The following is a 25,164-nucleotide window of genomic DNA, read 5'->3' on the forward strand; positions in this document are numbered from 1 at the left end:
ATTAATAAATGCCGGTCTTTGCAGATTTGATGAAGGCTTGAAGGCTTGTCCGTTAAAAATGGATTTTTTATAAATTTAACTGTATTATATACAATGGACATTCGATAATACTATTGAAGGGGTTTTTTTATAAATAAAAATATATGAAAACTCATCTAATCATTTCAAAAGCTTAGGTTAGCTTTCTAAGAGTGAGTTGCTGAAGAAGAGCTAATAGTTTAATATAGAACTATTTGAACAGGGTATATTCAAGTCGAATCTCTGCAATGGATGCTTTATTTACTTTATTTTCCTTCTTTTTTTTTTTGTTGCGTTATGTGAGCCCTCGATTACGCTCCCGTTAGTTAAATCGATGCGACGCTGACCTTTCCCTCAATTAGAGGCACATGCACAGAGCACAACAGTGCGGGGCAATAGTAATGGGAATGCTGCTGTCGACGGTTTGGCTCATTAACTAACTGGCAGCAGCTACGTCTATAATTTATCAGCTGCATCTAATTTCTGTGATTTGCAGCACACATATGTTGAATACAGTGTAGAAGCTGACCAGAAGTGAAGGCAATCCACAGGCAACTTGATCGCCGAGATAATGGACAACACCAATGCTAAGTGCGCCCACAAAAGCCAAGCAATTAACAAGGCGTTCGGTTTAGGAGCTTAGTCATTGGCCAATTGTCCAGTTGCTGCGCGACGGTCACTTGACAATCCTGGCGATGCGAAAACCCAGTATAACCACAGACGACCTGCCGGCCGGACCGGACAGAGCTGGGCTGACCGGAAGTGCGCGCTGCTGCTTCTGAAGCTGTTGTTGACAAGGCTCTAAAGCAGCGACTGCAACTTGGACTAACCAAAGACACTCGGAGTCGTCAGTAAACGACCACAACGCAACTAGGCCAGGGCATGTGGACATGAGGGGGGCAGAGAGAGAGCCGAGATGGGAGTAATATGCGTAATTAAACAAAACCGCAAGTGGGGCAGTTGCCCAACATGGGGAAGCCTCGCGCTGCAGAGCTAAAAATAAAAAAGGACACCACAAGCGACACAACAAACATAAAAGTAAAAGAAGCGGAAAGGCACATTTTGTGGACACTGTCAAGACGCATCGTATATACCCTTGGAGAGGCACATTAATACATACTATAAATATAAGCAATATATTTGTAAGCCGCATTAACTGAGAAGCAAATTCATTATTAATATTTTGCGTATTTTCGAAAGCTTTATAGTTTTACAATACTTGTTAAATAGCAAAAATATATATTTCCTTGAACTATTTTCCAAATATATATATGGTTCAGTTCAGGCTTATAACTCCGCTGTTCTTTGCCGTATGAATCCTGTTCGATTTATTGTAAATTTAAGAACAGAATTTAAACCGGTTTGTTGTGAGCCCGTTTATTTAATGTAATACTTTAGTGAAAGTACAAATTCGCATCGCGAACTTAAGCTCTTAAAATTCTTAAGTTGCAAAACTATTTTAATAAAGAGATTTATGGGACAGGAAAGGACATGTACGAATTCTTAAAACATAAATTCTTGAAAATTTTCAAATTCCAGAACCAATTTTGACAGCAAACTAGTCCCAACTAGACAGGTTACCCTTATGAACATGTTCTATCTTTTCGGCATTTGCATATTTCATAGGTTACAAAGCGTATGATAAAGTTATGATGTCCAGCGTGTGAACTGAGACATTTAAATTAAATATTTGCTGGCCAGCGTTGGTTGCCGGAGTGTCAAGAAGTAAAGCCAAGAGTTAAAACGCAGCGCCACATTAATCTGGAGCATGCAGATTGAAGTGTCTCTGCTCTCTGGATCTGTCAGTGACGACAAGTGTCGGCAGGCTATGAACAAAAAAAAAAACCTGAAACGAAAGGCTTAATCCTCTGCTCGGGTGCATATTGTGCAGCAAACGTTTGAGATGACAGCGAGATATTCAGAGAGCTGTTGAGATATTGTTCGGGGCTCAAACGTCTACTCGATTGCGTATTAAGTTGGTTTCGTCACCGTCCATTGATTTCACCTGTAAACAGAATATGCAACAATGTGGCATCGATTTTATATTAGCCACGAAACACTTGAGCCAGAAAGACCAAATACCCAAAGAGAAATATATTGATATATATATAAACGTAAGAACGTAAGGCAAACGCAAAAGATAAACAACAAAATAAATAGTGGAAAAATATATATATATATATGCGCACAGCAAAGAAAGATACAAACAGTTGTCCATGAGACTGAGAATTAAACAAAAGTACCCTCAACCCAGAAACCGGACATACAGAATGTTAACCCAGTTAGGTTGCCAAAGCTGTATGCACTCTCAAAAGATTTGAATTCCAAAGTGGCAAAAAATAATATTTTTTAATTCAAGTCCAGAATAAAATTTGTGTGTATGTAAATACTTATTCATTAACAGGGAGCGCGAGATATTTAAGCTTTACGCGAATTGAGAACACATTAAAAAATGTGCGTATACTTAATTTAGATTGTAATATAAAGCTTATTCTTGTACAAATATGGATACGGTTAAACATTGGCAAGTATCTAGGGTATTTGCCGAAGGTGACCAGAAACTCACTCACCTGTTAAAACAGCCAAATTTAGAATAAATCCAATTAGCCGCATCACGTTGCACCGCTTGCTTCGTTTCGAATACGAAAAATATGAATTGTTATACTATATGCTGAACTGCTGTTGCAATTGGCCAAAAATTGTTGCATTTACTAACACTTTGTTTTTGATTAGTTCACGGTAACGCTTGTTGTTCTTGCTTATTGTGAACGCGCCGATCCGGAGCTATAAAACCAAAACGACACGAGCACTCACGACGCGCTTGCAGAGAGTGTGCGACAGAGAGGTAGATGAAGAGAGACTTCCGAGAGCCGTAGTCAGAGCTTGGAGCTTACACGAAGTGTAAGCCAACCAACGCGCACGAATTTCACTTTATCACTGAATTTGATTTTTTTTTTTCAAATCTCTTCGCTCGCGTACTGAGCGTCGCACGAACGTTGCGTTTGGGTCAATGCGCATGACTATTGCAACATTTTGCCGATTTCATGTGTTGCCTGCAACATGCACGAAGAACTTGTAAACAAATATTAAAAGGCAATTATGTTAAAAGGTAGTTGGCACGTCACAAAATATACTTTTTAATAGAGTATACTTAATAAAATACTTTTTAAACGTCTTGTAAAAAGTTACTTTTAATTAATGCTTATCACTGTAGAAATAATATAAGTTAATTACAATTTTGGGCAACTTTTAAATTAGATCAATTTCAACATTAAAAGTTGCGCGCAATATTCAACTATCTATCAACATGTTGACAAGAAAGGGGTAATATAGGGCACATGTTGCTGCAACTAAAATCAAAGTTAGGGGTATTAGTTCGAAGACCAGCGCAGCTTTTTGCTTCAGTTGGGGTAGTCCCTTGAGCTTTCAATTGTATAACATTTTTAGCCATAATTATAACACTTCCTATAACAAAACGGCACGTTATTCACCACACATGCTATAAAAACCCAAGTAATGTGCCGGCACTTGGTTTGTTACCAAGCTAAGGCTGTTATAATTTGTATAGGAATTCCTGTATAATTGCAATTTACGATAGTTTGGAACCAAACCAAAGTTTACAAACATAGAATAACCGTTAAATTAATCGATAACGATAAGCCAGCGAAAGCTAAAACGTTTAAATTAAACAGCTATCTTCCTTTGAGGACCTTTTGGCATGGCATTATCCAGCATTCTAATGAATAGCATATATTCATGCGTTTGGTACTTTGTGAGTTATATATATTATTACGATGATTACAATAGAAAAATTTCAGAGTCATAATATTAATTTTATGTATGCTTGCAACATGTGTAACTTGTACAATAGATTAAATCAATTCTCATCTTATCTTCTTCAGCATTTTGATGCCCTTTTTTAATGCGTATGTCAACTGTATCTTGTATGCATGCTCAGGTTCGCAAGCCGACACTTTCAATACTATCGATAACTTTTTTTTTAAAAGTGCGCGGGATAGAACAAATGGCAGCACTCGCCGCCAAAACAATCTTATCAGTTACGTGACGCACGACTTCCAGCTGAATTGTTCAGCAGCCGCAACATCGATCACAATCGTCTTAAGTTTACCCAAAGTGAAGTTGTTTAATATTCTAAAAAAAATAACAATTGGACAATGAATGATGATAATGGCAAATCATGCTTTGAAGCTAATGCCGAGCTGGGCGCAACTTCAAATGTCTCTAATGACTGTTCCGACGGAGCCGTTTGGTCTCTTAATAAATTTCGAAAGAAAAAGGTAATCGTAGCCGAAATGGTTACTCATCGCTATGCCGAGGAGTATAAAATGTGTCATAAGCACCGTGGCCTGGCGCTGATCTTTAGCCATGAGCTATTCAATAAGAGAGGATTGGCATCAAAGCCCGAAACGAGTGTGGACACCAAAAATCTCGAACGTGTGCTCAAGCACTTGGATTTTCATGTAACGATTCATAAAGATTTGCACTACAAGGAAGTTATGAAAGTGATAGCCAGTGCTGTTGCACAAAACCATAGAGAACACGATTGCATCCTGGTGGCTCTACTAACGCATGGCGACAATGGCGTGGTCTATGCCAAGGACAAGTTATACGAGCTGGACGCAATCTGGGAAGCGTTTAGTGCGGACAAATGTCCCTCGCTGGCGGGCAAGCCAAAGATATTTATCATTCAGGCCTGCCGGGGCAAGCGCAGGGATCCCGGCCATATCCGACAGTCTGTGAGACACACCGAAACGGACAGTGATTCCAGTTGCAACTATAAGATTCCCAAATATGCCGATTTCCTGATTGCGTTCTGCACAGTGCCTCAATATTGTTCCTGGAGTAATTCAGTGCAGGGCAGCTGGTTTATACACAGTCTCTGCGACGAACTGGAGGCCCATGGCAGGCGTCTGGACATGCTCAACCTGCTCACATTCGTTGCCCAGCGCGTGGCCAACTGCGAGTCCTCTGACGAGCAGCATAAACAAATCACCTGCACCATGTCTACTCTAACGCGAATTTTGCGATTTGGGGACAGCCTAAGGGATCGACTTTAAATAAATACAAGAAGATACTTGTCTACAAGTGCTGTTACTCAAAAACGCTTCTCTAACATTTTTTACTGATCGAGTCCAACTAACTAAAAAGTTTTTTTAAAAAAAAGTTCACTTTCACAATATAAACGTGATTATGATTCAAAAAAAAAAAAAAAACGCCTTCTAACACAGAAAAATGCCTATACGTAATTATTCTATAAATTTACTAATAAGTTGCAAATAAATTTAATTTTAATTATAATAATAATCATTGCAACGATATCGATAGCGCATATCGATATATATTTATTTCTATTTATTAATTATTGCCTGCAATCAAAAAGTACTTAAAAGCCACAAAGCGATGTAAACTCTTAACCCAATTATTTGTAGGACATTTAATTTAAGAATTTAAATGTAATACTCACCCAAATCAAAAATTGTGGACACATTTTTAATAAATCGCAATCTTGATATACTCTCAAGTTTCACATATCGATAGTTCCATGCGATAGTCACATCTCTGGCCAATTTGATATTATTGAGAACTTGCAAACGCAACGTCGGCAACCAACAAGTGGAATCTATACGAAGTCTAGAAGCCGGCAACAATGTATTTTTTAAAGATAATTGGAACGATTTATCTATTGATTATTGCTGTCCGCTGCGCTAGCATAGAACGCGTTGATGACTCGGACCTGATTCACATCTTAACTGGCGAAGGCGATGTCGTTGCTTTGTTTACGAAAGGCAACTGTGCGGAGTGCGTGGACTATGAAAATGTTGTTGGCAACATCCAGGACGACATAAAGGAGTCGCTGGGCGCATCGGTTGTCCAGGCGCACGATAGCAATTTGATACATATATACGATCCGAGCAGGGAGCCGGCTCTTCTGTATTTTCGCCGAGGCATTCCAATACTGTATTATGGCGCGATTAACGAGGATGAAATTCTACAGTTCTTCAGCGATAACCGGGAGCCAGGAGTCAAGGAGCTTTCCGATGACAATTTTGAGCACCTGACGCAAGCATCCACGGGAGCAACGACTGGAGACTGGTTTGTGTTCTTTTATTCCGCGGAATGTGTGCTCTGCCAGCGTTTGTATGCCATCTGGGAATCCGTTGGCGGGAAACTAAAACGCAAGATTAATGTGGCGCGAATGAATTCCCTGGGCGCCGGAGTCTCCACAGCGAAACGACTGAAGATTGCCGAAGCGCCCGAATTCATATTCCTGCGTCATGGCAAAATCTATCGGTATTCGTCAAAGGAATATACTCCCAAGGCCTTCATCGAGTTTGCAGAGGCCGGATATTTAAAGAATACGCATCCGGAAAGTGTACCCCAACCAACCAGTTTATTGGATGAATTATCTTTCGGGCGCGTTTTCGATTACCTAAACAGTTATGGCACGCTTCCATTGGCATTTATGGGCACACTTGTTGTGTTGTTTCTTCTATTTACTGTTAAATATTTGTTTAAAGCACCCGCGAAGAAAACCGCCACTAAGAAAGATAAATAGTGTGTAGTTAAGTTTATCTTCGAATGATTTCATTCCATGTACACCAGCTTTGGTGTATGTAATAAAAAGACACAAAATTCGACACTAATTAATATGTTGATCATGGCCGCCATTCGCTCAGCACTGACTGGCAGCTTGCGTTGCCAACTACTTGAGAAGCGTTGCTGCAAATCTATCGATATATCGATGCAGCTGCTTGATATTTTAGCCTTTACCGTAAACGGTCACACTAAGCGTAATTGATTTGTGCAGCAAAGTTAACAATGGTTGGCTCCAATTTTGGCATCATCTATCATCCGAGTGCTGGCGGTGGCTCTTCGGGGCAAACCAACACGGGAAGCGGCACAGCCTCTGGAGTTGGCGGTGGCAACAGTTTCAATGCTATTGCTAGCACTGACCGCACTGCGCCAGCATCGCATCTTAGCGATTTCATGCTACAACTGGAAGATTATACGCCTCTACTTCCAGATGCCGGTAACTGTTGCTAAACAAACATATACTGTTTTATAAAACAGCCTAAACGAGTTTTACTTGCAGTCACCTCACATTATCTGAATATGGGCGGCTTTCATGCGGATGACAAGCGCATTGTGCGCCTTATCTCGATTGCAACACAGAAATTCATGTCCGACATCATTGACGATGCACTGCAGCATTCCAAGGCGCGCACCCACATGCAAAACTCCAGCACACCCGGCGGATCCAAGGTGGAACTCCGAACTCTATATAAAATTAGCTCTTGTCACATACTTTTCCATTGCAGGCCAAGGATCGCAAATTTACGCTGACCATGGAGGATCTGCAGCCTGCATTAGCCGACTATGGCATCAATGTACGCAAAATGGACTATAGCCAGTGAAACTAGGCAAATGCATATTTAATTATTTCGTTAAGCTAAGCCCATGAAAATGTCAAAGTTCCGTTTCCCCAATGACGGTTGACGGTTGTGACGTCACAAAATTGTCCATACTTTACAGTTGGAAAACATTGTTGCAAAATAGGTTGCAAAATAAATTTTGACAAAATAGTCGTTTTAATGTCACAGTTCTTAAAATAATTAAAGTTAGGATAATGTCTTTTAGCTGAAATGCACTTAACTCTAATACTATCTATCGACACATTACAAACCTCTTAAAACTCCTGCCACTGCCCCCCGCAACCTTGAAGGCTAAGACGCCAGTGAGAATTGTTACGATATAGTTTGGCAGCAGAGTGGCCCAGTAGAGCGCATCCGCATTGAGCAGCGTCAATAGTGAGACGAAGAGATGTGTGACCACCACGTAGCCAATGTGCAGATAGTTGTTAGTATCAAAAGCATTGAAGAAGATGATGCTCCAGAAGGTGTGCAGCAGAATGATTGAGAGCGCCTGAGCGGCAGACGTCATAAAGAATAGGTCGGTGCCGCCCTTTAGGCCCATTGTGCCAGGTCCACTCTAGAAATTGAAAACAACGATTAGCAACACCGCTTGGAATTGGATTAGTTGGTGTGGCACGTACCATGTCTGCCAGTACATTGACCAGCGCAAACATGCCCGATATGATGCCAAATCCTAATCCCGAGACATAGGCCAGAATGTGCTTGTTTTCCGTGATGCGCGTATCTTCAGCGACGGCGTGCAGACCCTGCTCCGTGCTGCGCAGAATGCGGTAGATGATGTAACGGAAACATTCCTGGAACAGCACCGAGAACACCACACCAAACGCTAGCACATCCCGCAGTGGGACGACCGCAAACCACAACAGCGACGACAGCAACAGCGAAAGCAGCCAAAAAAAGGCGGCCGCTATAAGTATTATGATGCGCACGGGATCATTGGCAATGGAGAACACAAATAGCGCAAATGGGGGTCCAAATGCAATAAATGTGCAGCCAAATAACTCGGGCAGCGTCATACTTATTGCCACTTAATAGAAAAACCGCCCACCCTGTTTTCTTTTGCTTCTTTTTTTTGTTGTCGTTGACAAGCCGATTAATTGTTCGTGACTCGTGCAAAGACGTTATCGATAACGATAACATACTCTTTTGAAACACTTTCAAATACAGCTTATGCATTTTGTAACAACACTGGCACTATGTTCTATTGGTATGCATCTAATCAAATATAGTTTTTGTGTTTTTACAAAGTATTAATTGTATAGAGATTTAGAATACGCATAGACAACAATACTGGCAACAAGAGCATTAAACAGTCAGTTTTTTGATAGGCGATGACAAAACCCGATAAGTTGTTCGTGCGTGAGTCGCATAAGGCAAAGCGATACCGATAGCATAATGTTTTCATACGCTCTCCAAACGCTGCTTATGTGTTTTTTAACAACGCATGAACTACGTCGCATGACTGAACAACAATTATTACTATTTGAATGGTCATGTTTAAATGACAAAGGCCATTATACAAAAACAAAATTAAATTAAAAATTAAAATCGGCTTTTAACAATGCACGCCCTATGCTTCGGCAGCATTTATTCTTAGAGAGCATTCGTAAGTCGGTGCATTATAGGTTCGTTTGAAAGACAAAGGCGTCCCACTTATTGTCTCAGTCTGATTGGTCATTGTTTTGGTTTGGCTCTACTGGGATTAGTCACGTTAATATTTGCAAGCGTAATACCTTCACGAGACGCCATAAATAAATTAATAAAAGCGAAAGCTCGAGAGCTTCTACAGCTAGTAGCCCATTTATTTTTGTGCTCCCATTTGCAAGTGTGTAATCGGCATGCATAGCTCAAGTTCAGCATAATTGAAACTCTTAACATTCTAGTGCATGCTGTGATGGCAAAACGTCTACTGCCCCACGATCCTTCGACGGATGGTCCGGATCCAGACGATGAGCCTGATAGTCCTGCCATTGAGGCCGCCGCATTGGCCATACCGGATCAGACTGCAGACCGGACGGCTCAGAAAGGTGCGTATGCTAGATACCAGAAGCAGATCAAGTTTGCTCACTTTACATTTTATGTCCGCAACAGCTTTCTGGGAGAGTTTTAATCCAGTTAAAAGATTTCGACCCACTGCCGATGGCAGCATGGAGCTGCGCTTTGAGATTCTGCGGGCGCACATAATGCCACGTGAGATTGAGGATGCCAAAATCAAACGCTTCATTGCCTACGAGCTAACTGTGCGCCAGGACTCCAGCATCATGGACGAACAGCCAGCCAAGATTGAACGACGCTACACAGACTTTCGAGAGCTCTATCAGTGCCTGAAGCGGCAGCATCCCAACGAGCTGAGCAATATCAACTTTCCCAGCAAAGTGCTTGTGGGCAACTTTTCGACTGAGCTGATCGCCGAGCGTAGCGCCGCTTTCACAATGTTTCTCACGCATGTTGCCAGCCAGCCCAAGTTGCGCGATTTGGATGCATTCCTGAACTTTCTACAGCACGAGGAGCTGACCCAGGCGTGTCAGTACTTGGACGAGCGCCGCAACGAGATGGCCATTCCCATACTCGAAAACTGTTTTCGTCTGCTGAACAAAATCTATATGAATCGCTCCCGACCCGTCCTGTTGATACTCTGCCGTCTAGTGGCTGCCTGCACCGCTTCGCCGGTGCCACATCACTCGGCGGAGCATTGGGCTCTCTTGGCGCTCAGTCGCTTCGATACGCTCTGTGATATTGATCTGCTGCCGCTTTATATACCCCTGTTGCACACCTGTGCGCATTTGTGGCAAGTGCAAAGGTTCTCAACTTACCAGCCTAAGACTGATTGTTATTCTTGTTGCAGGTGGCAGCGCGGTCTGGATCAAAAGCCCATTACGGATCGCTTAACGGATATGTCCAGGCAGGGCATTAACACAGCCAACATAACCAGCCTTATGCAGGCCATTCACAAGCTCGATCCCCGTACTGAAACCATATGAATCACATACACATACTCACACTCATAGAGCCGTAGAGCTAAGCAAAAAGTGCAATTAGTAAATTTATCGTGCAATTAGTATTAATGTATGTCACATTTATGTAACATGTACTTCGTCACACGCCCTCGTCACGACGTCCCCTTATGTATTGTTTTTTTTTTTATAGAAATATCGTGAGTTGTGTCGCCTATTTATATACCCTTACCGTGATTGTAACTATATCGAATGCTAAAGCCTATTGATCGCAAATTAAATTATCTAAATTATTCATTCCTATCAGTATTTCATCAATCAATTATCAAAATTAAGACAAAATTTGAACTAAGAACTAAATTAAAAAATATATCATAGAGAATATACTCTTATTCCCATTCATTGAACATTTTACAGCAAATGAAAATTACGTCAATTGTTTGGCAATTTAAATTTAGAGGGAAATAAAGCTTTTTAAAATGCTGCCAGTATTTTTAAAGTGCTTAGCTTTTTAATTTATACAAGCAGATTCAACTGGATCGACTGGAATATAGTTTATTTCGTCGCAAATTCCAATTCTATCTTGTTGCACAATTTTTAAACTAATTTAAATATTTTTTTAATACACTGCTCGCTTGGTTAAAATGTAGGTCTTCAAATATTACTAATTTTCTGCCCAGACGCATCAGAAAATTTCAAAATATGCAGTTTTGCAATTCATGAACAAAGAGGCTGAGTGGACATTAGTGAGCGCTGTGGTCATTAAACATTTTTAGCATATATTTTAGGTCAATTGTTTAAATTAAAATCTAAGGTGCACTTAAATAAATCAACTTATTGTATGTTACGTGTGGATCTTTGGAACCCGCACGCAGCAATAATAACGCTAACCAACTAAAGTAAAATGTATAAATACGATCGCATGCATCTGGCAAGTTGGCAAGTCTTGTATCCAGTGGTTGCTCAACATTGCGTATACATAATTTCAAATGTACAGTTCATCATAAATAATTTTCTGGATCTCTGCTCAGAGTGGGTGTATTTTGGTGGTGGTGGTGGTGGTGGTGCGGAGGTGGTTTTAGCGGAAGAGTCGCGTAAATGTTTTCAGGGCCTGTGCGACGGCTTTCGTGGTGTCCGCTCTAAAATATGAAAATATAGGCAGTTTAGAAAACATGATTAAAGCGCATTATTTATGGGTTTGCATTTGCGAAAGACTCACCTCAGCACCGTGTTGCTGAACTCATCCAACTGCTGTTGTGTGGCAGTTACATAGCCGCCGCTGTTCTTCTTGGGCAACGCATCCAGCGCATGGGCGAGGAAGGGCTGCATTTGTGCATTCGAGACGACATGCTTGAGCTCGGTGAGCACCTCGGCGACATCGGCGAGCATGTAGGAGTGCAGCTGGAACACTGATGCTTGTATCAGATTCATGACTAGCGCGCCGCCATGCTGCGTAGCCAGTTCAATAACCAGCGGTCGGCACTCGCTGTGCCGTTGGTTGTTGCTGCGTCCCCAAGTTAGCAGATTGGTGAAGAACTTCATGACCGAGGAGTTGGCCTCGCGATGGTCCAGCGAGCAGGCAATCAGCGCGCACTGAAAAATGGGCGTGATGAGGCTGCTCTGCAGCAGCTGCAACGGACAGCAGTACAGGTAGCGTGAGGCCAGACGAAAAAAATCATCAACAGTATCGGGATTGTTGCGCAAGCCGTTCTCCAGTTGCAGCAGACCAAAGGTCGGCTCGATGAAGGCCTGCAGCATTTCCAGCAGACCGCTAATGCATTCGTTCGACTTGGCAAATTCATCGACCAGTATTGAGCCGACGTACAGAAAGCAGCTGTGATGCTGCAGCGCATACAGCACAACGATTTGCTTGATCAGCGGCTCCACTAGCAGCACCGCTTGCTTGCGCACCATGCGCACAGCATAGCGTATTAGGCGGCAGGTGCGCTCCATAATGCGCAGATCGCTTTGGTACTTTTCCAGCACACGCGAGATGAGTGGCCAGGCATCATTTAATATTGCAACTGTTGGATGCTCCACGTTGTCGGGCACATCGGGATTCGTGTGGCGTATAATAGCACAGGCGCGATCAATCCAGTAAACAGGATCGCTGCGCTCACCCTTCTCCAATGGACAGTGGCTACTTTCCAGTAGCTGTGCCAGCGGCTGCAACTGAAAGCCCACAATCTCACGAAGCGCCGGCTGCAGCTGCTCACGCGGCAGCTTTGTCAAGATCAGGGATATGCCCTTCAGCAGCCCAATGGCCACATCGTTGTTGATCTGAAAGCTGTCCAAACTGCGCGCAATCTCCACCAGACCGCTTATATGGCAAATCATCTTCTGCCTGCATGCCGAGCAGATGGAGGTGAGCGCAATAGCAGCCGCTGGTGCCAAACCGTTCTTCTGCTGCAGCGCATACAGCAAAAAGTTGAGCACCGCCTCCAGCAGGTCCGAGTGATTCTCAATCCAGTCGCACAGCTCACCTATCAGCATTATCGATGTGTACCGCACCGCAATATGCGTCTGATCCGTCATGTTGAGTATCGCCTCCACCACCTTGGGTATCACATCATTCTCCTCGCTGCAAAAGTATTGGAACGCATTAATATGAGATCAGAAATGTAGAACTTCCACTCGCAAGTGTGGAAAAATCGCGATTTTTATGTGACGAATATAGTAAGAAAGTACGTACGGCAATATATTCTTGGCAACATTTTGCATAACAAAGAGCGCTGCTTCGGTAGATTCCCACGTTGTGTTTGGCTCTTGCAGTATAATAAACATTTGCTTGAAGCAGGCTCCGGAGCCAACAATGAAGGCCACGTCCTTTAACAGATCCGAGACCTTTCGTCGAAAATCCTATAAACAGAAAAACACTTTAGTAAAATGCGAGTACAAAGTTAAGGGAAAATCGGTTTCTAACATGAGTCTTTGCTTACATAGAAATTGTTGTTCTCCTCGATGAGTCCATCGTGATCGCTTTCCATCTGCGCGTGCCGATATAGAGCGCTAATGAGACGCTCAACGTGAGGCCGGAATCGGGCTGTCAGCTTTTCGTCGTATCGCTGGAACAGATCCTCGCTGAGCTTGTACCACAAATGAAACGTGATCTCGGCCACCTCGTAGTCGAAATGACCCACACAGAGCAGCACCAAGTCTAAGCCCTTCATCGCGTTCTGCGACTCAAACATGTCCAGGGAGAAGGCATCGCACAGAGTCGTGAAGATGCGGCAATAATTAATCGTTTTGTCGGTGTCCTCGTGTGCGACGCTCAAGTGATATGCCGTCTCCAGTTGGCAGACGGCCTCAAAGATGCGGGCCACCTGTGGATCGGTATCCACGCTGCCGCTACGTGTGCCCATGCAGCTAAGCAGAGCACAGACGCATTCGGTCGCATTGTCATGCAATTTGCCAGAGGTCTCCGCCGGCTGACTGAGCAGCCGGAAGGCGAGCTGGGAGAGTGCATTGTCGCAGATGTGGGAGAGCGGGAACGCGTGTATGACCAGCCAGGCGCTGTACGTGCGCAGGGTCGCATTCCAAATGCGCTGCTGGTCCAGATCCTCGCGCTGCGCACACACGCACAAAAATTCCAGTACACACTCGGCGCTGGCGTCCAGCTGCTTGTGCACCTGCTCCCGCCGATTCGCGCCCAGTCGCAAATAGCGCGAGTCAATCTCCTCGGGCAGCACCTTGAGCACCTCCAGCAATGGCCAAATGGCCGATGGATGCGGCGCGAGCGTCTTCAACAAGTCGCTAATCGGCTCCTGCCACGTGGCCATCAGGAGCGCCAGATCGGCCACGGCCAGGCTAAGCTGTGTCACAATCACATTGTCCGTCTGCTCGTCGATTTGACCAATGTGGGTTATTAGCGAGTCCCGCAGAGATTCGTGTGTGTGCGGTGGAAGCTCGCTGAACGAGTTCTGTATTTTGTTACGCATCGTCTGGGCGGCGAAGTAATTGGCGTGTAAGTCTCGTTTCTGGTGCAGCAGCTCGTCGGCTATGGTCCATGAGTATATCTGAGGCAACAAGTGCAAGCATTTAGCATAACATGCCTAATTTTGACTGAAAACTCCTGCCAAACTCAAGTAGGCCAATACTTACCGACTTTTGAAACTCCTGCAGCCATTTGTTGGCCTTCTCCTGCTCCTTAGGATTGGTGCCTTGGAATAGTGCACTAATCGCTTGATATACAATATCTACCGAATATGTGTCCATTGCGCCGGCTTGCAGGTGGATGTAATCAAAGCATTTAAATTAATATTACAGAAGTTAATGTTGCTGTTGAAAGAAATTGTGGTGGCTCGTCGATAAATGTGGGCAATCGGCTGATAACTTTTTTGCCAGGGCTGTATTTTTGTATACTAGAATGACACTTTCATTTTTTATGTGTCTTATGTCAAATATACTCAAATATGTTTAAATGACTAGCAAGGCAAGAGTATACGCCTCATTATTAACTATTGTTAATTTTCCAAGTTCAACATTGCGTTCCCATTGCATATACCATTTTTTTTTCATTTAACCAACTTAATCAAAGTGTGTTCTTGCAGCAGCTGCCTATCACAGTTACTAATCGCAGGGATGCATACCTTGCTCATCTCTACGATAGGTTTGTTATCGAATTGCAGTTCGACATATCGGCATAGCAGGTTGTCAGCAAAATTTGCAATGGATAAAGATTCGGATTCCACGGTCACTTCCATAGACGAAAACACGGAAAACTTCTGCAGCAATCCCACACGCGATATCCTGGCCGAAGGCATCACGAACCTGTTCAAGCCCACCATCGAGAAGCTTGACGAGCGCGTGGCTTCGACGATACAACTGCAATCGGAGCTGCGTGGACAGTTGGATGCACTGGCCGCCCAGTTGCGAGACATCGAGAAGGCGCAGAATCAAATACCCGAGTTTGCGGAGAAGGTCAAAGAGCTGCTGAACGTCAAGCACAAGGTGACCATCATCAACAACGTGCTGAGCAGCAGCCAGGAGCGCCTGATAGGCCTGCACAAGCTAATCGAGAAGGAGCAGCGCCGGCGCCAGGCGCTGCTGGACTCGGCGCTAAGCACCAACATATCATAGACACAATGGAGACGCCGCACACCGAGCATCTCTCCTCGGTCGATTACGAGCACGTCTATGAGCCGGCGGAGGATTCTTTTTTGTTGCTCGACGCTCTGGAGTCGGATCTTAAGTTCCTGGACAAGCTACAGCCTCGCCTATGCGTTGAGATTGGCTCTGGCAGCGGCATCATTATCACAGCACTCGCCAAACACTTCGCCCACACCTCGATCTGCCTGGCCACGGACATCAATCCACGTGCCTGCAATGCCACAAAACGCACGGCGTCCCGCAACGGCGCCCGCTTGGACAGCGTACGCTGTAATCTGGCGGCTGCACTGCGTCGGCGCAGCGTGGACTTGCTGCTCTTTAATCCGCCGTATGTGGTAACCAGCGACGAGGAGCTGCACTGCCAAACATTGATGTCCGACCAGGCGGCGAATAGCGCAACGCAGCGCAATCTTGTCTACTCGTGGGCAGGGGGCAGAGATGGGCGGCGCGTGATCGACATTTTACTGGAGCAATTGGAGGACATACTCTCGCCCAGCGGCGTTCTCTATTTGCTGCTGCTGCGCGAGAACAAGCCCGACGAAATAATCAAGCAACTAGCTAACCTCAAGTTTAAGGCTGTCAAATACATGGAACGGCGCATTCCCGGCGAATATCTGTACATACTTAAAGTGACCAGAGACCCAGATTGAGGTGCTTGTCTATTAAAGTGCAATCCCTACGATATAAATGTTTAATTTTGATCTACTTACGGATAAATTGAAGGCTGTAATTGAAATAGTTGTCGCTGGTTTGTGTCCACGCTAAGCGGCTTATCGATAGACGTTTCAATCGATAACACGACTTGAGCACAAAGAGAACGGTTAAATTTGAACATAATGCAGGACCAGGAGCTATTTCTGTTTAAACGGTATGTACATAGCATTTAATTAAATTTTGGTTAATTTTGGAAACAAAATGCGAAATAGAGTCAGCTGCACGTCAAAGCGTTGCAAATCGCTTTTCAATGCAAATACAAACGGGATTTAACTACCCTACCCGGCATATATATATATATATATATATATATATATATGTATGCAACCCCGAGGCGGGCAAAATAAAACAACCGATAGGATTACAGCGCACCAATCAATGAATTATGTACCTCTATATTGTACATACACATATGTGCGATACATATTCGAATAACTACCCCTACTCGGCATCTGCATAATACACCCTCCTGCGGAACTTCATGCTCTTGGAGCGTGGAGGGTTGTGTGCTGCCCCGCCCAATTGAAAGAATCGTTTTATTGGCATCTGATGAATGCCAATTGTGTTGTTCTTCTTCTTGTTGCTGCGTCACATTTGTTGTTTGTAATTACAATATTTTTATTTTTTCTCTTTTCGCATTCGTTACTTTTTTTTTTTTTCAAATTGTCTTTTTTTTTCATTTGTGAATCTTATTTTGCATCTTTCACTACAACTGGTTACGATTGAAATTTACTTGTTGTTGTTTCATTTGTTCATTTGATTGCTTTTCTTTTTATTTACAAAATTGTTTGTGTATTAATTCAACATTGCTTCGGTATCAAATTGTTTACGGCATATACATATATATATGTACTCTATAAGTTATTGACCTGGCATGCATAAACTGAAAGCCTTTAAATGCTTATTAATATTGTATTTGCTGCTCTTCTGGATATACTCTATATATATATATGTGTGTGTGTCTGTGTGTGTGGGTTGGTTAAAATTAGGGCCAAGTTCGGGGGGCAGGGGGCTGTTTAAACGTGTTTGCAAAATTGGCGGCATGCAATTTGAGAAGAAAAAAAATTGATTCGATTTGATTGATGGGTTCGTCTCTCATTTTCATTTTGCATATTCAACTTTTTGTCTTGCTTTTCAGTTCAAATATCAGTCGTATTATAATTAAGAAAACGTTTTCGAGTATTTGGGCTAGCAAATATTTCGTGTATTCAATATATGCCGCTTGCATAGCCCGATTACTTAATAAGTATATTTCGTATAAATAACATTTAAAAGTTGGCTTGCTCTTGTTGTTGCCTCAATGCATTCATACATATATATATACATATATATATATATATATATATTCATCGTTTCGTTTTTGTTTTTACAATTTACAAATGAATTTACTTTATCAGTAATTGATTTGCCTTTGCACAATATACAACACAATGTTTTCGATATTGCTCTACGAACTAAAAAATATGCCTTCGTGTCGTGTATTTGATTTGTTGTTTGTTTTCTTTTTAATACTGACATAATGTTTACTTAAGAGTAGTCATAGTAGTTAATAGATAAATGCTGAAATAAGAGAAAATTATCGTTCGCTCAGTGTAGTCGAAATCAAACTTCCCGTTGCGCCCCCCGCGATGCCGTCAATTCCGACTTCGACTTCGGCTTCAGCTTCTACCTCGGCTTCGACTTCGGCTTCAGCTTCGGCTTCGGCTCGGTGTGTGGCCACAGTGGGCGCGAAAACTTTTGAAACCATATGTAAAACTTGAGTGTTGTTTTGTATATATTTCATTTTTTTTTTAATTGCATTTGCTTTTTCGATCATTCATAAAATGTAACGTCTAATTTTAATAATGAATTTTATTACTTGTGTGTGTGTGTGTGTGTGTGTTGTTTTTTTTCTTCCTTTAATTATTATTATTAATTAAATCTTGGGGCTCCGTTTAAGTTTCTTCATCTGCTTCTGCTTGTATCTGTCATTTAAACTTAAGACTTATGACTTAAAGGAAAGAAAGAGCATGTTTTGTTTGTGTATATAGTTTTGGGGGGATGTTTACTTTTTTCGGTTTTTTGTGTTCTCGCCCTATGCGAAAATTGCTTTGTTTTTGTTTTTGTTTGTTTTTTTTTTTTGTATTTTTTTATAAAAAAAGTACACATAAAATACAATTAAAATAAAATAAGAAATAGAAAATTATTTCTTAAACATAAGAATTATATACTTTTGCGATTTTTTTGTGTGGTTTTCTCTGGTTTTGTTTTTTGCTTGTAACTTTTTATTTATTATTAATTTAAATTTTTGTTTGTTTTGTTTTGTAATTTTTTTTTTTAGCTTTTGTTTTTTTTTTTATGTTTTGACTACATTATTATTACGCTTGATCGTCCGAGCCGGAACCGTCATCATTGTCATCGTCATCATCTGTTGTTTGAGAAAGATTTGTCTTAGTTTCGGGTTGCCTTTTCGGGAATTGCGTGCATGAGACTTACCGTCACATTCAATATCATCCTCCTCACCATCGTAGGGTACATCGTATTCGTCGCTTTCAATTTCACTGTCACCCTCGATGAGATCATCTAATACCTCCTCCTCATCGGAATCACCATCAGCGGGTTTATCTTTCTTGGCTTTCTTTGATTCGGCGGATTTAGCCTGCAAATGCAAATAAAACAAAGATGTCAAATGAGTAAGGGATATCGATAATGAAGGCTTCTGTTGTTGCTACTGGAACCTTTTGGGTGAGCAAGGCATACCCCACACTTCTCCTTGATCAAGGGCAAAACGAATTGTTCATGGAAAGAAAACATAAGCCCAACATACTCATTTTTCTCCACATAGCTACAGCATGTTTATGGGTGTGTATGTTTGTGTACGTGTATATGACCATAAAATGTATATTTAAAGCCCACAAAACAACAAAAATCGCCCTTTACTGGGGAGCAGCAGCAGCAGCAGCAAAGAAAAATCGTTATTTTCGCCGTAAAAAAGGCATTTGAAAAATGCGCGCGTCAATGGAATTCGCTGCAGCAACACGCACCAACGAAGCGAGAGAGCGGGAGAGCTAAAGCGAACGATTGCCGCATTACAAGTGCACCTCTCACTTACATACTAACAACAATACATAAGGCGGCATATTTACTACATAATGGAAAGAAAAAAAAGCAATTGAGAGGGCATATGTATCCGCCATCCGTGAGACACAAAACCAGCCAAGCCAAGCGTGCGTTCGACCCACTGTGACCGAAAGCCGAGCGAATGAACCAAACCCGAAGCAAACCGATCCGAACGACAAGCAGCGACGCTAGCGTCGCAGCTGCTGCTACATGATGGCGGTAGTATGTGTGTGCGTTTGAGGAGCTATAAAAGAGAGCGAGAGCTCAGCGCTGTCGCTGTCAAGGCAGAACTGTACCTGAGAACGCGCGCGTCGTGACAATGGCTGCATGAATGAAGACTCACGCACACACACAGACAACAGCTGCCGCAGAAAAAGGCGCAAACGGTTGACCGCCGACGACGCTAGCGGCGCTGCCCTGGCGTGCGTTCATGTGCTACTGCTGCTGCTGCGTGGGTTCAAAACTCAGTTAACCAACCAACAACAAGCCATGTATATAAGGCGGTCACGTTCTCATGTAAAAGAAAGCTTGTAATACATATGCATGTATGTCTGTGCACGTGTGTATTGTGCGAAGGCATAATTTAACAGCGATTGTTACAAAGCAGAAAACAAGATAACTGTGAAAATGTGTGCAAAATATACGGCGCGCTCTCTCAAGCAAAACAAAAGCCAGCAAGAAACTGAAGAAAAATACTTATGCTACCAGACCAGCCATTAAAACAAACAACCCATAAAACAGGGGCATCAATGATAGACGCTGTTTTATTGTGCTAAAGTGCGCGATGAGTATTTAAAAGAAAGCTCTAGAAACCAGCTGCTAATCACTTGGGAGAGGTTTGAGAGGCTTAATTTGAGAGATTTCGTCGTCGATTGCTGCCTTAAATATTTTTTCTATTAAATATTCTGTTCGGAAAACGTCCGATAAATAACAGATAATTATCTTATTTGAAACTATTCCACACATTTAATATATTAATCTAAGCCTAGTGTCTCTCGCTGCACAACAGTAGGCAACACTATCTAGAATTTCTAATTAAACCGTTACTTCTCCTGCATATTATGAATAGGGAAGTTGCGCCACCCTGTAAATGGATTGTTTTTATGTGCGCCCGCCATGCGCACACACACATAAGTACATAAATGTACCAAAATAAATACACGTAAGGCGAAAAAAAAGTGAAAGATAAATGTAAATGGGTATATACACAAACAACACATGTCTGTATACGGAATGTGTACATAAGTATTTACACGAAGAGCGTACTGAGAGGAACCGACGCATGGTAGCAATTCGAGAGAGGGAGAGTAAATGACAGCGTTCTCTCTGAGAGCACGCTCGTTAGTTAAACTGTACATTTTTATTTTGAGTTTGTGACAAATAATTTAATTTGCTAATTTAGATGATTTAGCCCAACGATACCTCGTGCTTTTCCCTTCATAAGTATTTTATGTTTATCAAAAATGTGCCTTTTTCGATTATGGCATAAAACAACAAACGAATGGAATGTTGCGGCAGCATAAAAACTGGTTCTCCCTCTCTCTGTCTCGTTTATACACGCTCTCTACTTCTCTCACTCTATTAATATGGCGGACTGCTGCCGGCCGGCATTGTTTTTAGCTGAGAGTGCGAGTTTTTGGCTGGCGCGCAATTTGTTATTGTTATTTGTTACTGCCAAATTTGGAAAATGCAATTTACAAAGGCCAAAGGTGATTCTTAAGAGAACCGTCAGCGAAGATGTTACAAAATCGCATTTACCCAATTATAAAAGTGCTTGATTTCTATTGTCTCCGCGTTTCAAATACACACACACACACATTTGTACACATAATGCATTCACTGTGTGGGTGTGTGTGTGTGTATGTATTTGAGTTGCAAGGCCGCATTGCTGCCAAAGCTTTTAAAGTTGATCTCTTTGGGCTTTTTGCGTCTTGCTGCTTTCCTTGTGCAATGCTAATGACCTATGTATGCCGTATTCCAGTATTTATTTGCTTTGTTTTTTTCTTTTCGTTTGTACTAAAATCGACGCTCTCGCTCTCTCTCTCTCTCTCTCAATCTTCTATTATCTCTCTGGCCAACAACTGTACCGCACCGCTCCCCCACCAGAGTTCGACTACTAGACATCCTAACCTCGATTTGAACCGAACAACAAATAATCTTTGATTACCGACTCACAATCATCTTAATTTAATCGTAAATAATAACATGCACACACATACTCAATGCTTTGCATGTAGAATAATAACTATTTATGTATTTGTATACAGATGAGTGTGCGCTCTCTCATTGTGTCAGTCTCTCTCTCCCTTTCTCTCGCTCTCTCTTTCTCTTGCGTTTCAGTTAGCGGCTGCTATCGGCAGCTGAACGTTTGAAAGGCGGCTGAAACTGAAAAACGTGTGTATATCTATTTCTAGAACAAAGTTTTTTCTAGCAGTTTTATTTTTGCCGCCGGATTTTGTAATTCGCTTTGGAGGGTAACAAAATAATTTATGAATCATTTGCGCAAAAAAGCAAAAGTAGCGCGTAAACAAAACCTCAACAAAGCGATAATCGATTGGCGCAGTGCGTTCGATAACTCGATCGATAGGCGCATGACGCGTCGTTGAGAGCGGCAGAAGAGAAAGAAGATGACAAGTGCGTTCGTTTGTTTTGTTATTAAACAAGCGCACACATACACTCACGCACACACGGACACACATTCGCAGGGAGGCTTGCAACTGATTAGGGTAAATTGTGTGAAACTGTACGAGTTGAATACGAGTAGAGTATACGATCCTTTTGGGAGCGAATTTGTAGGTTTTGGGTTTATTGCAGATACTTACTTCAGCTTGCCTCTTTGTGCCTTTGGCGGATCCCTTGGCAGGCGCGGCAGCAGCAGCATCCGCCGCATCGGCAGCGTCCTCGCCATCCTTGGCTGTGCCGTTATCGGCAGCGGCCGCATCGCCAGCAGCGTCGGCGGCCGCTGATTTGTCCTCGGCAACTGCTTTGGCTTTGGCTTTGAGATCCTCCTTCACATCGCTGTCGCTGACGGCGGCTACCTTCTCGACGGCAACATCACCGTTATTTTGTTGTTCTGTGGCTGCAGACATTTTGTTGTTTTGCTTTTGAACTTGTTTGAAAAACTTGTATATATTTTTGTACAGTTATATAACGAGCATGCGTCGTTATATTTAGGGCTTAAGTTGTAATGATTAATGCGCGCGTGAATTTCAGTATCCGTTCAAGTGTTGTGTGTATACTATTCCAACGCTTTTTGATTGCTGTGTGTTCAAGATATTTTTTGGTTGTTGACAAAAATTAGCGCAAAATAGATAGATTGTTCCGAAGAGGGAAAAAACGAGAACCGCACCGCACGAAGCACACAAACACACTGTCTGAAATGCTGCTACGTCGTGTGTATTTAACAGATACAACACAAGCACACATACACACATGCACACACGCACACGCTTCCGACTGCGGTTGCTTGCTCTCGTTTTTTCTCTCTGTCTCTCTTTCGTTCGGACCGGCCGCTGTTCGCTCGCTTATCACTCGCTCACGCTCAAGCCGCGCGCTACTGTCACTGTCCCCTTCTCTTTCTCTCTCTCTCTCTCTTTTTTACTTGCTCTCTCGTTCTGTCATGTATTCAATACACTGAACAAAAAAGCACGGCGGCATTTGTACAGCAGCAGTTGGCAAAGTAGAGAAGAGAAGGCAACAACAACATTAAGCAGGTAACGGAGGCGAGAACAAAATAACAAACGCCGCCCCAGCTCCCGTCCGGCCGACCCACCAACTACGCCCGCTGACCGACTCTACAAATAATTTTGCAATAATTTTTTGATAAAATAATAAAATATTTATAATATAGCCTTAGTTTTTAGCGCGGCAACAAATATACAAAATTGTGTATGTGCATACGCTATTCGGTATATTTGTATGCCTTGGCTGATTATTTTTCAGTATTTTGTATTTTCTTGCTTTCTGACTGACCACCGATATGTGTACCCGTTGACGGCTCGTACAAGACTAAACTTACCATCGCACACGCGACCGTCTACAGATTGCAAGCAGTGTCTTCTTGTACAGCTTAAGCGTCTGGCATTTTCACCGATTGCTCGTAAACCTTTATTTGGATCTGGTCCAAACTATTGGGAATCTATAGTATAAATAGTCCCCTTCAATTTGGCATCTTTTTGCGAGCGCTGCGATCAAGCTGAAATCCAAAATTGACACCTCGAGTGGGTTTCTTGACGAATCCCATACAAAATGCGCTTTCTGGTCGTGAGTGAGTACAGCACAGCCAACGGCGACGTCGACGTCGCCGGCACGTTTGGCGGTAAATTTGAAAATTGCCGGCCGCGGTGGCTGCTTGCCCGTTACAGCTCTTGTTGGCTGTTGTGGTGGTTGTTGTTAGCCGAGGAGTGCTTCTCGACGGGACGGCAGAGGTTTGGAGCTGGGCACAGGCTGCTAGGGAGAGCCCAAGCGGTAGTTGTACGGGCAGCAGTAGCAGCAGCGACAGCGGCAGCGGCTGGCCGGGCAACTTTGGCGTTCTGTCGCCGCGTCTGTGGCGTGTATGTGTTCTGCTGTTGGGTTGCATACTCAACGGCAGTGTTTCGCTTATTGTTTGTGCCACAACATATTTATAGAGTGGACCTAAAAACAAGCGAGTAATCAGGTCAATTGGACGACTCAAGATCTTTAATGCCAATTATCAGAGTATTTCTTAACCAACAGAACATTTCTAAGCATTAAGCTGTACGCTGATGGAAACCCAATCATTTTAACTAACCTATTTATAGATATTATACAGTGCTAAACAGGCTAAAAGACTCGTACATTTGTATCTTTGTCATTACGATGAACAAGGTTCACCCCATTTTTCGCATTTCGCTTTTTTTTTTTCAGCATTATTGCATCTTTGCATTTCTTTCAGTTGATCCCACACATTTGTGGTTCGACAATTTGCTGTCTCTGTTCGTTACACGAACCATGCTGGTTCAGGAACTGACTAATGAGCTAACGTTCTTCTGCTTTATTGTCGCTCTCGCCGCAGCCAGCCTCTCTGGCCGTCAGTTGATATAGTCGTCTGTCCCATTACTTATTTGAACTACTGCTGCTGCTAGCTGGCCACAGTCGTTTTTCTGCTATTTTTATGCAAAACAAATAAGTATAGTTTTGTAATCTGAATAATATGAGCGAGAGAGAGCGAGCGAGAGAGAGCGAGAGAGAGAGAGACCCACAACGACTGCTCGCTAATTAAAACCGATGTTCGCCTCGCCAACGTGGATGACAGTCGTCTATGGTCGCATCTACCAGTTTGTAGCACTCCACACATTGGCGCGGCTGGCATTGTTGCCAACAACACCTGTAATCGTGGAACAATCATTGAGTTATCATATTTAAACAGCGCAACAGCAACAGCAGCTACTCGAAAGCAACAGCAACAGCAACAACAACAAGAAGAAGAAGAAGAACTGTGACTTTTGCTTTTGCCTTAACATTTCATTTCTTGATAAGCCGATTTGCGTCTTCGTTTTTGCGCTACGGGCTTTCCATCATTCTTTCTTTCGACTCTCTTTTAGTGTTGTTTTGGGCGGCGTTGCGTTCGTTCCCCCGGTTAATAAGGGATAAATAATATTTATTTCGATATGATTTATTCTTTACATACATATGCATGTATGTATGTACATATATTAGACAAGACGTTAGTGAGAAAGCGAAATATGTATGTTTCGGTCTATGCAGTTCCTTCGAGAACTATCCACACTATGCATATGTATGTATAAATGTACATGTGTATGTGTGTGTGTGTGTATGCATCTATATAGACAGCA

At 42.7% G+C, this 25,164-nt stretch overlaps 10 protein-coding genes across 11 annotated transcripts in view; 6 read left to right on the plus strand and 4 right to left on the minus strand.

Annotated features, from left to right (window-relative positions):
- Positions 1-2,955, minus strand: part of fipi (factor of interpulse interval) — an 81,680-nt gene extending 78,725 nt beyond the window's left edge. The window contains exon 1 of the mRNA XM_002052088.4: positions 2,589-2,955. Coding sequence (XP_002052124.1) covers positions 2,589-2,631 — 43 coding nt within the window. The 5' untranslated portion in view covers positions 2,632-2,955. The remainder of the gene's footprint in view (positions 1-2,588) is intronic.
- Positions 2,956-4,089: 1,134 nt separating this feature from the next.
- On the plus strand, positions 4,090-5,282 carry LOC6628992 (caspase). The gene has a single exon (XM_002052087.4). It carries the CDS (start codon positions 4,194-4,196, stop codon positions 5,094-5,096), a length of 903 nt encoding a protein of 300 aa, XP_002052123.1. The 5' UTR covers positions 4,090-4,193; the 3' UTR covers positions 5,097-5,282.
- A 322-nt stretch (positions 5,283-5,604) lies between these two features.
- LOC6628991 (thioredoxin domain-containing protein) lies at positions 5,605-6,683 on the plus strand. The gene has a single exon (XM_002052086.4). It carries the CDS (start codon positions 5,687-5,689, stop codon positions 6,593-6,595), a length of 909 nt encoding a protein of 302 aa, XP_002052122.1. The 5' UTR covers positions 5,605-5,686; the 3' UTR covers positions 6,596-6,683.
- Positions 6,684-6,821: 138 nt separating this feature from the next.
- On the plus strand, positions 6,822-7,622 carry Taf10b (TBP-associated factor 10b). Its single transcript, XM_002052085.4, has 3 exons — positions 6,822-7,069; positions 7,133-7,302; positions 7,359-7,622. The coding sequence occupies exons 1-3, from the start codon at positions 6,859-6,861 to the stop codon at positions 7,452-7,454; spliced, it is 477 nt and encodes a 158-aa protein (XP_002052121.1). The 5' UTR covers positions 6,822-6,858; the 3' UTR covers positions 7,455-7,622.
- aph-1 (gamma-secretase subunit Aph-1) lies at positions 7,594-8,554 on the minus strand. The gene is made up of 2 exons (XM_002052084.4): positions 8,093-8,554; positions 7,594-8,028 (listed from the first exon to the last, which is right to left on the minus strand). The coding sequence occupies exons 1-2, from the start codon at positions 8,486-8,488 to the stop codon at positions 7,705-7,707; spliced, it is 720 nt and encodes a 239-aa protein (XP_002052120.1). The 5' UTR covers positions 8,489-8,554; the 3' UTR covers positions 7,594-7,704.
- A 550-nt stretch (positions 8,555-9,104) lies between these two features.
- Positions 9,105-10,723, plus strand: Snx21 (Sorting nexin 21). Its single transcript, XM_002052083.4, has 4 exons — positions 9,105-9,297; positions 9,356-9,499; positions 9,564-10,260; positions 10,318-10,723. Coding segments are annotated over exons 1-4 (978 nt in total). The 5' UTR covers positions 9,105-9,296; the 3' UTR covers positions 10,454-10,723.
- A 450-nt stretch (positions 10,724-11,173) lies between these two features.
- On the minus strand, positions 11,174-14,739 carry Tnpo-SR (transportin 3). The gene is made up of 5 exons (XM_002052082.4): positions 14,528-14,739; positions 13,366-14,442; positions 13,119-13,285; positions 11,646-13,007; positions 11,174-11,565 (listed from the first exon to the last, which is right to left on the minus strand). Exons 1-5 carry the CDS (start codon positions 14,639-14,641, stop codon positions 11,505-11,507), a joined length of 2,781 nt encoding a protein of 926 aa, XP_002052118.1. The 5' UTR covers positions 14,642-14,739; the 3' UTR covers positions 11,174-11,504.
- Positions 14,740-15,094: 355 nt separating this feature from the next.
- Snapin (SNAP associated protein) lies at positions 15,095-15,505 on the plus strand. The gene has a single exon (XM_002052081.4). It carries the CDS (start codon positions 15,095-15,097, stop codon positions 15,503-15,505), a length of 411 nt encoding a protein of 136 aa, XP_002052117.1.
- A 5-nt stretch (positions 15,506-15,510) lies between these two features.
- On the plus strand, positions 15,511-16,243 carry HemK2 (HemK methyltransferase 2). The gene has a single exon (XM_002052080.4). The coding sequence runs from the start codon at positions 15,511-15,513 to the stop codon at positions 16,183-16,185; it is 675 nt and encodes a 224-aa protein (XP_002052116.1). The 3' UTR covers positions 16,186-16,243.
- A 2,237-nt stretch (positions 16,244-18,480) lies between these two features.
- Bacc (nuclear regulator Bacchus) lies at positions 18,481-23,366 on the minus strand. 2 transcript variants are annotated; one of them, XM_002052079.4, is made up of 4 exons: positions 23,321-23,366; positions 22,171-22,608; positions 18,725-18,887; positions 18,481-18,656 (listed from the first exon to the last, which is right to left on the minus strand). In XM_002052079.4, the coding sequence occupies exons 2-4, from the start codon at positions 22,435-22,437 to the stop codon at positions 18,607-18,609; spliced, it is 480 nt and encodes a 159-aa protein (XP_002052115.1). In that variant the 5' UTR covers positions 22,438-22,608; positions 23,321-23,366; the 3' UTR covers positions 18,481-18,606. The 2 variants fall into 2 exon arrangements, with proteins under 2 accessions (XP_002052115.1, XP_032294582.1); XM_032438691.2 differs by lacking the exon at positions 23,321-23,366 and having other exon boundaries at positions 22,171-22,723.
- Positions 23,367-25,164: the final 1,798 nt, after the last annotated feature.

Source organism: Drosophila virilis, chromosome 4, assembly GCF_030788295.1.
Source record: "Drosophila virilis strain 15010-1051.87 chromosome 4, Dvir_AGI_RSII-ME, whole genome shotgun sequence".
Lineage (NCBI taxonomy): Eukaryota > Metazoa > Arthropoda > Insecta > Diptera > Drosophilidae > Drosophila > Drosophila virilis.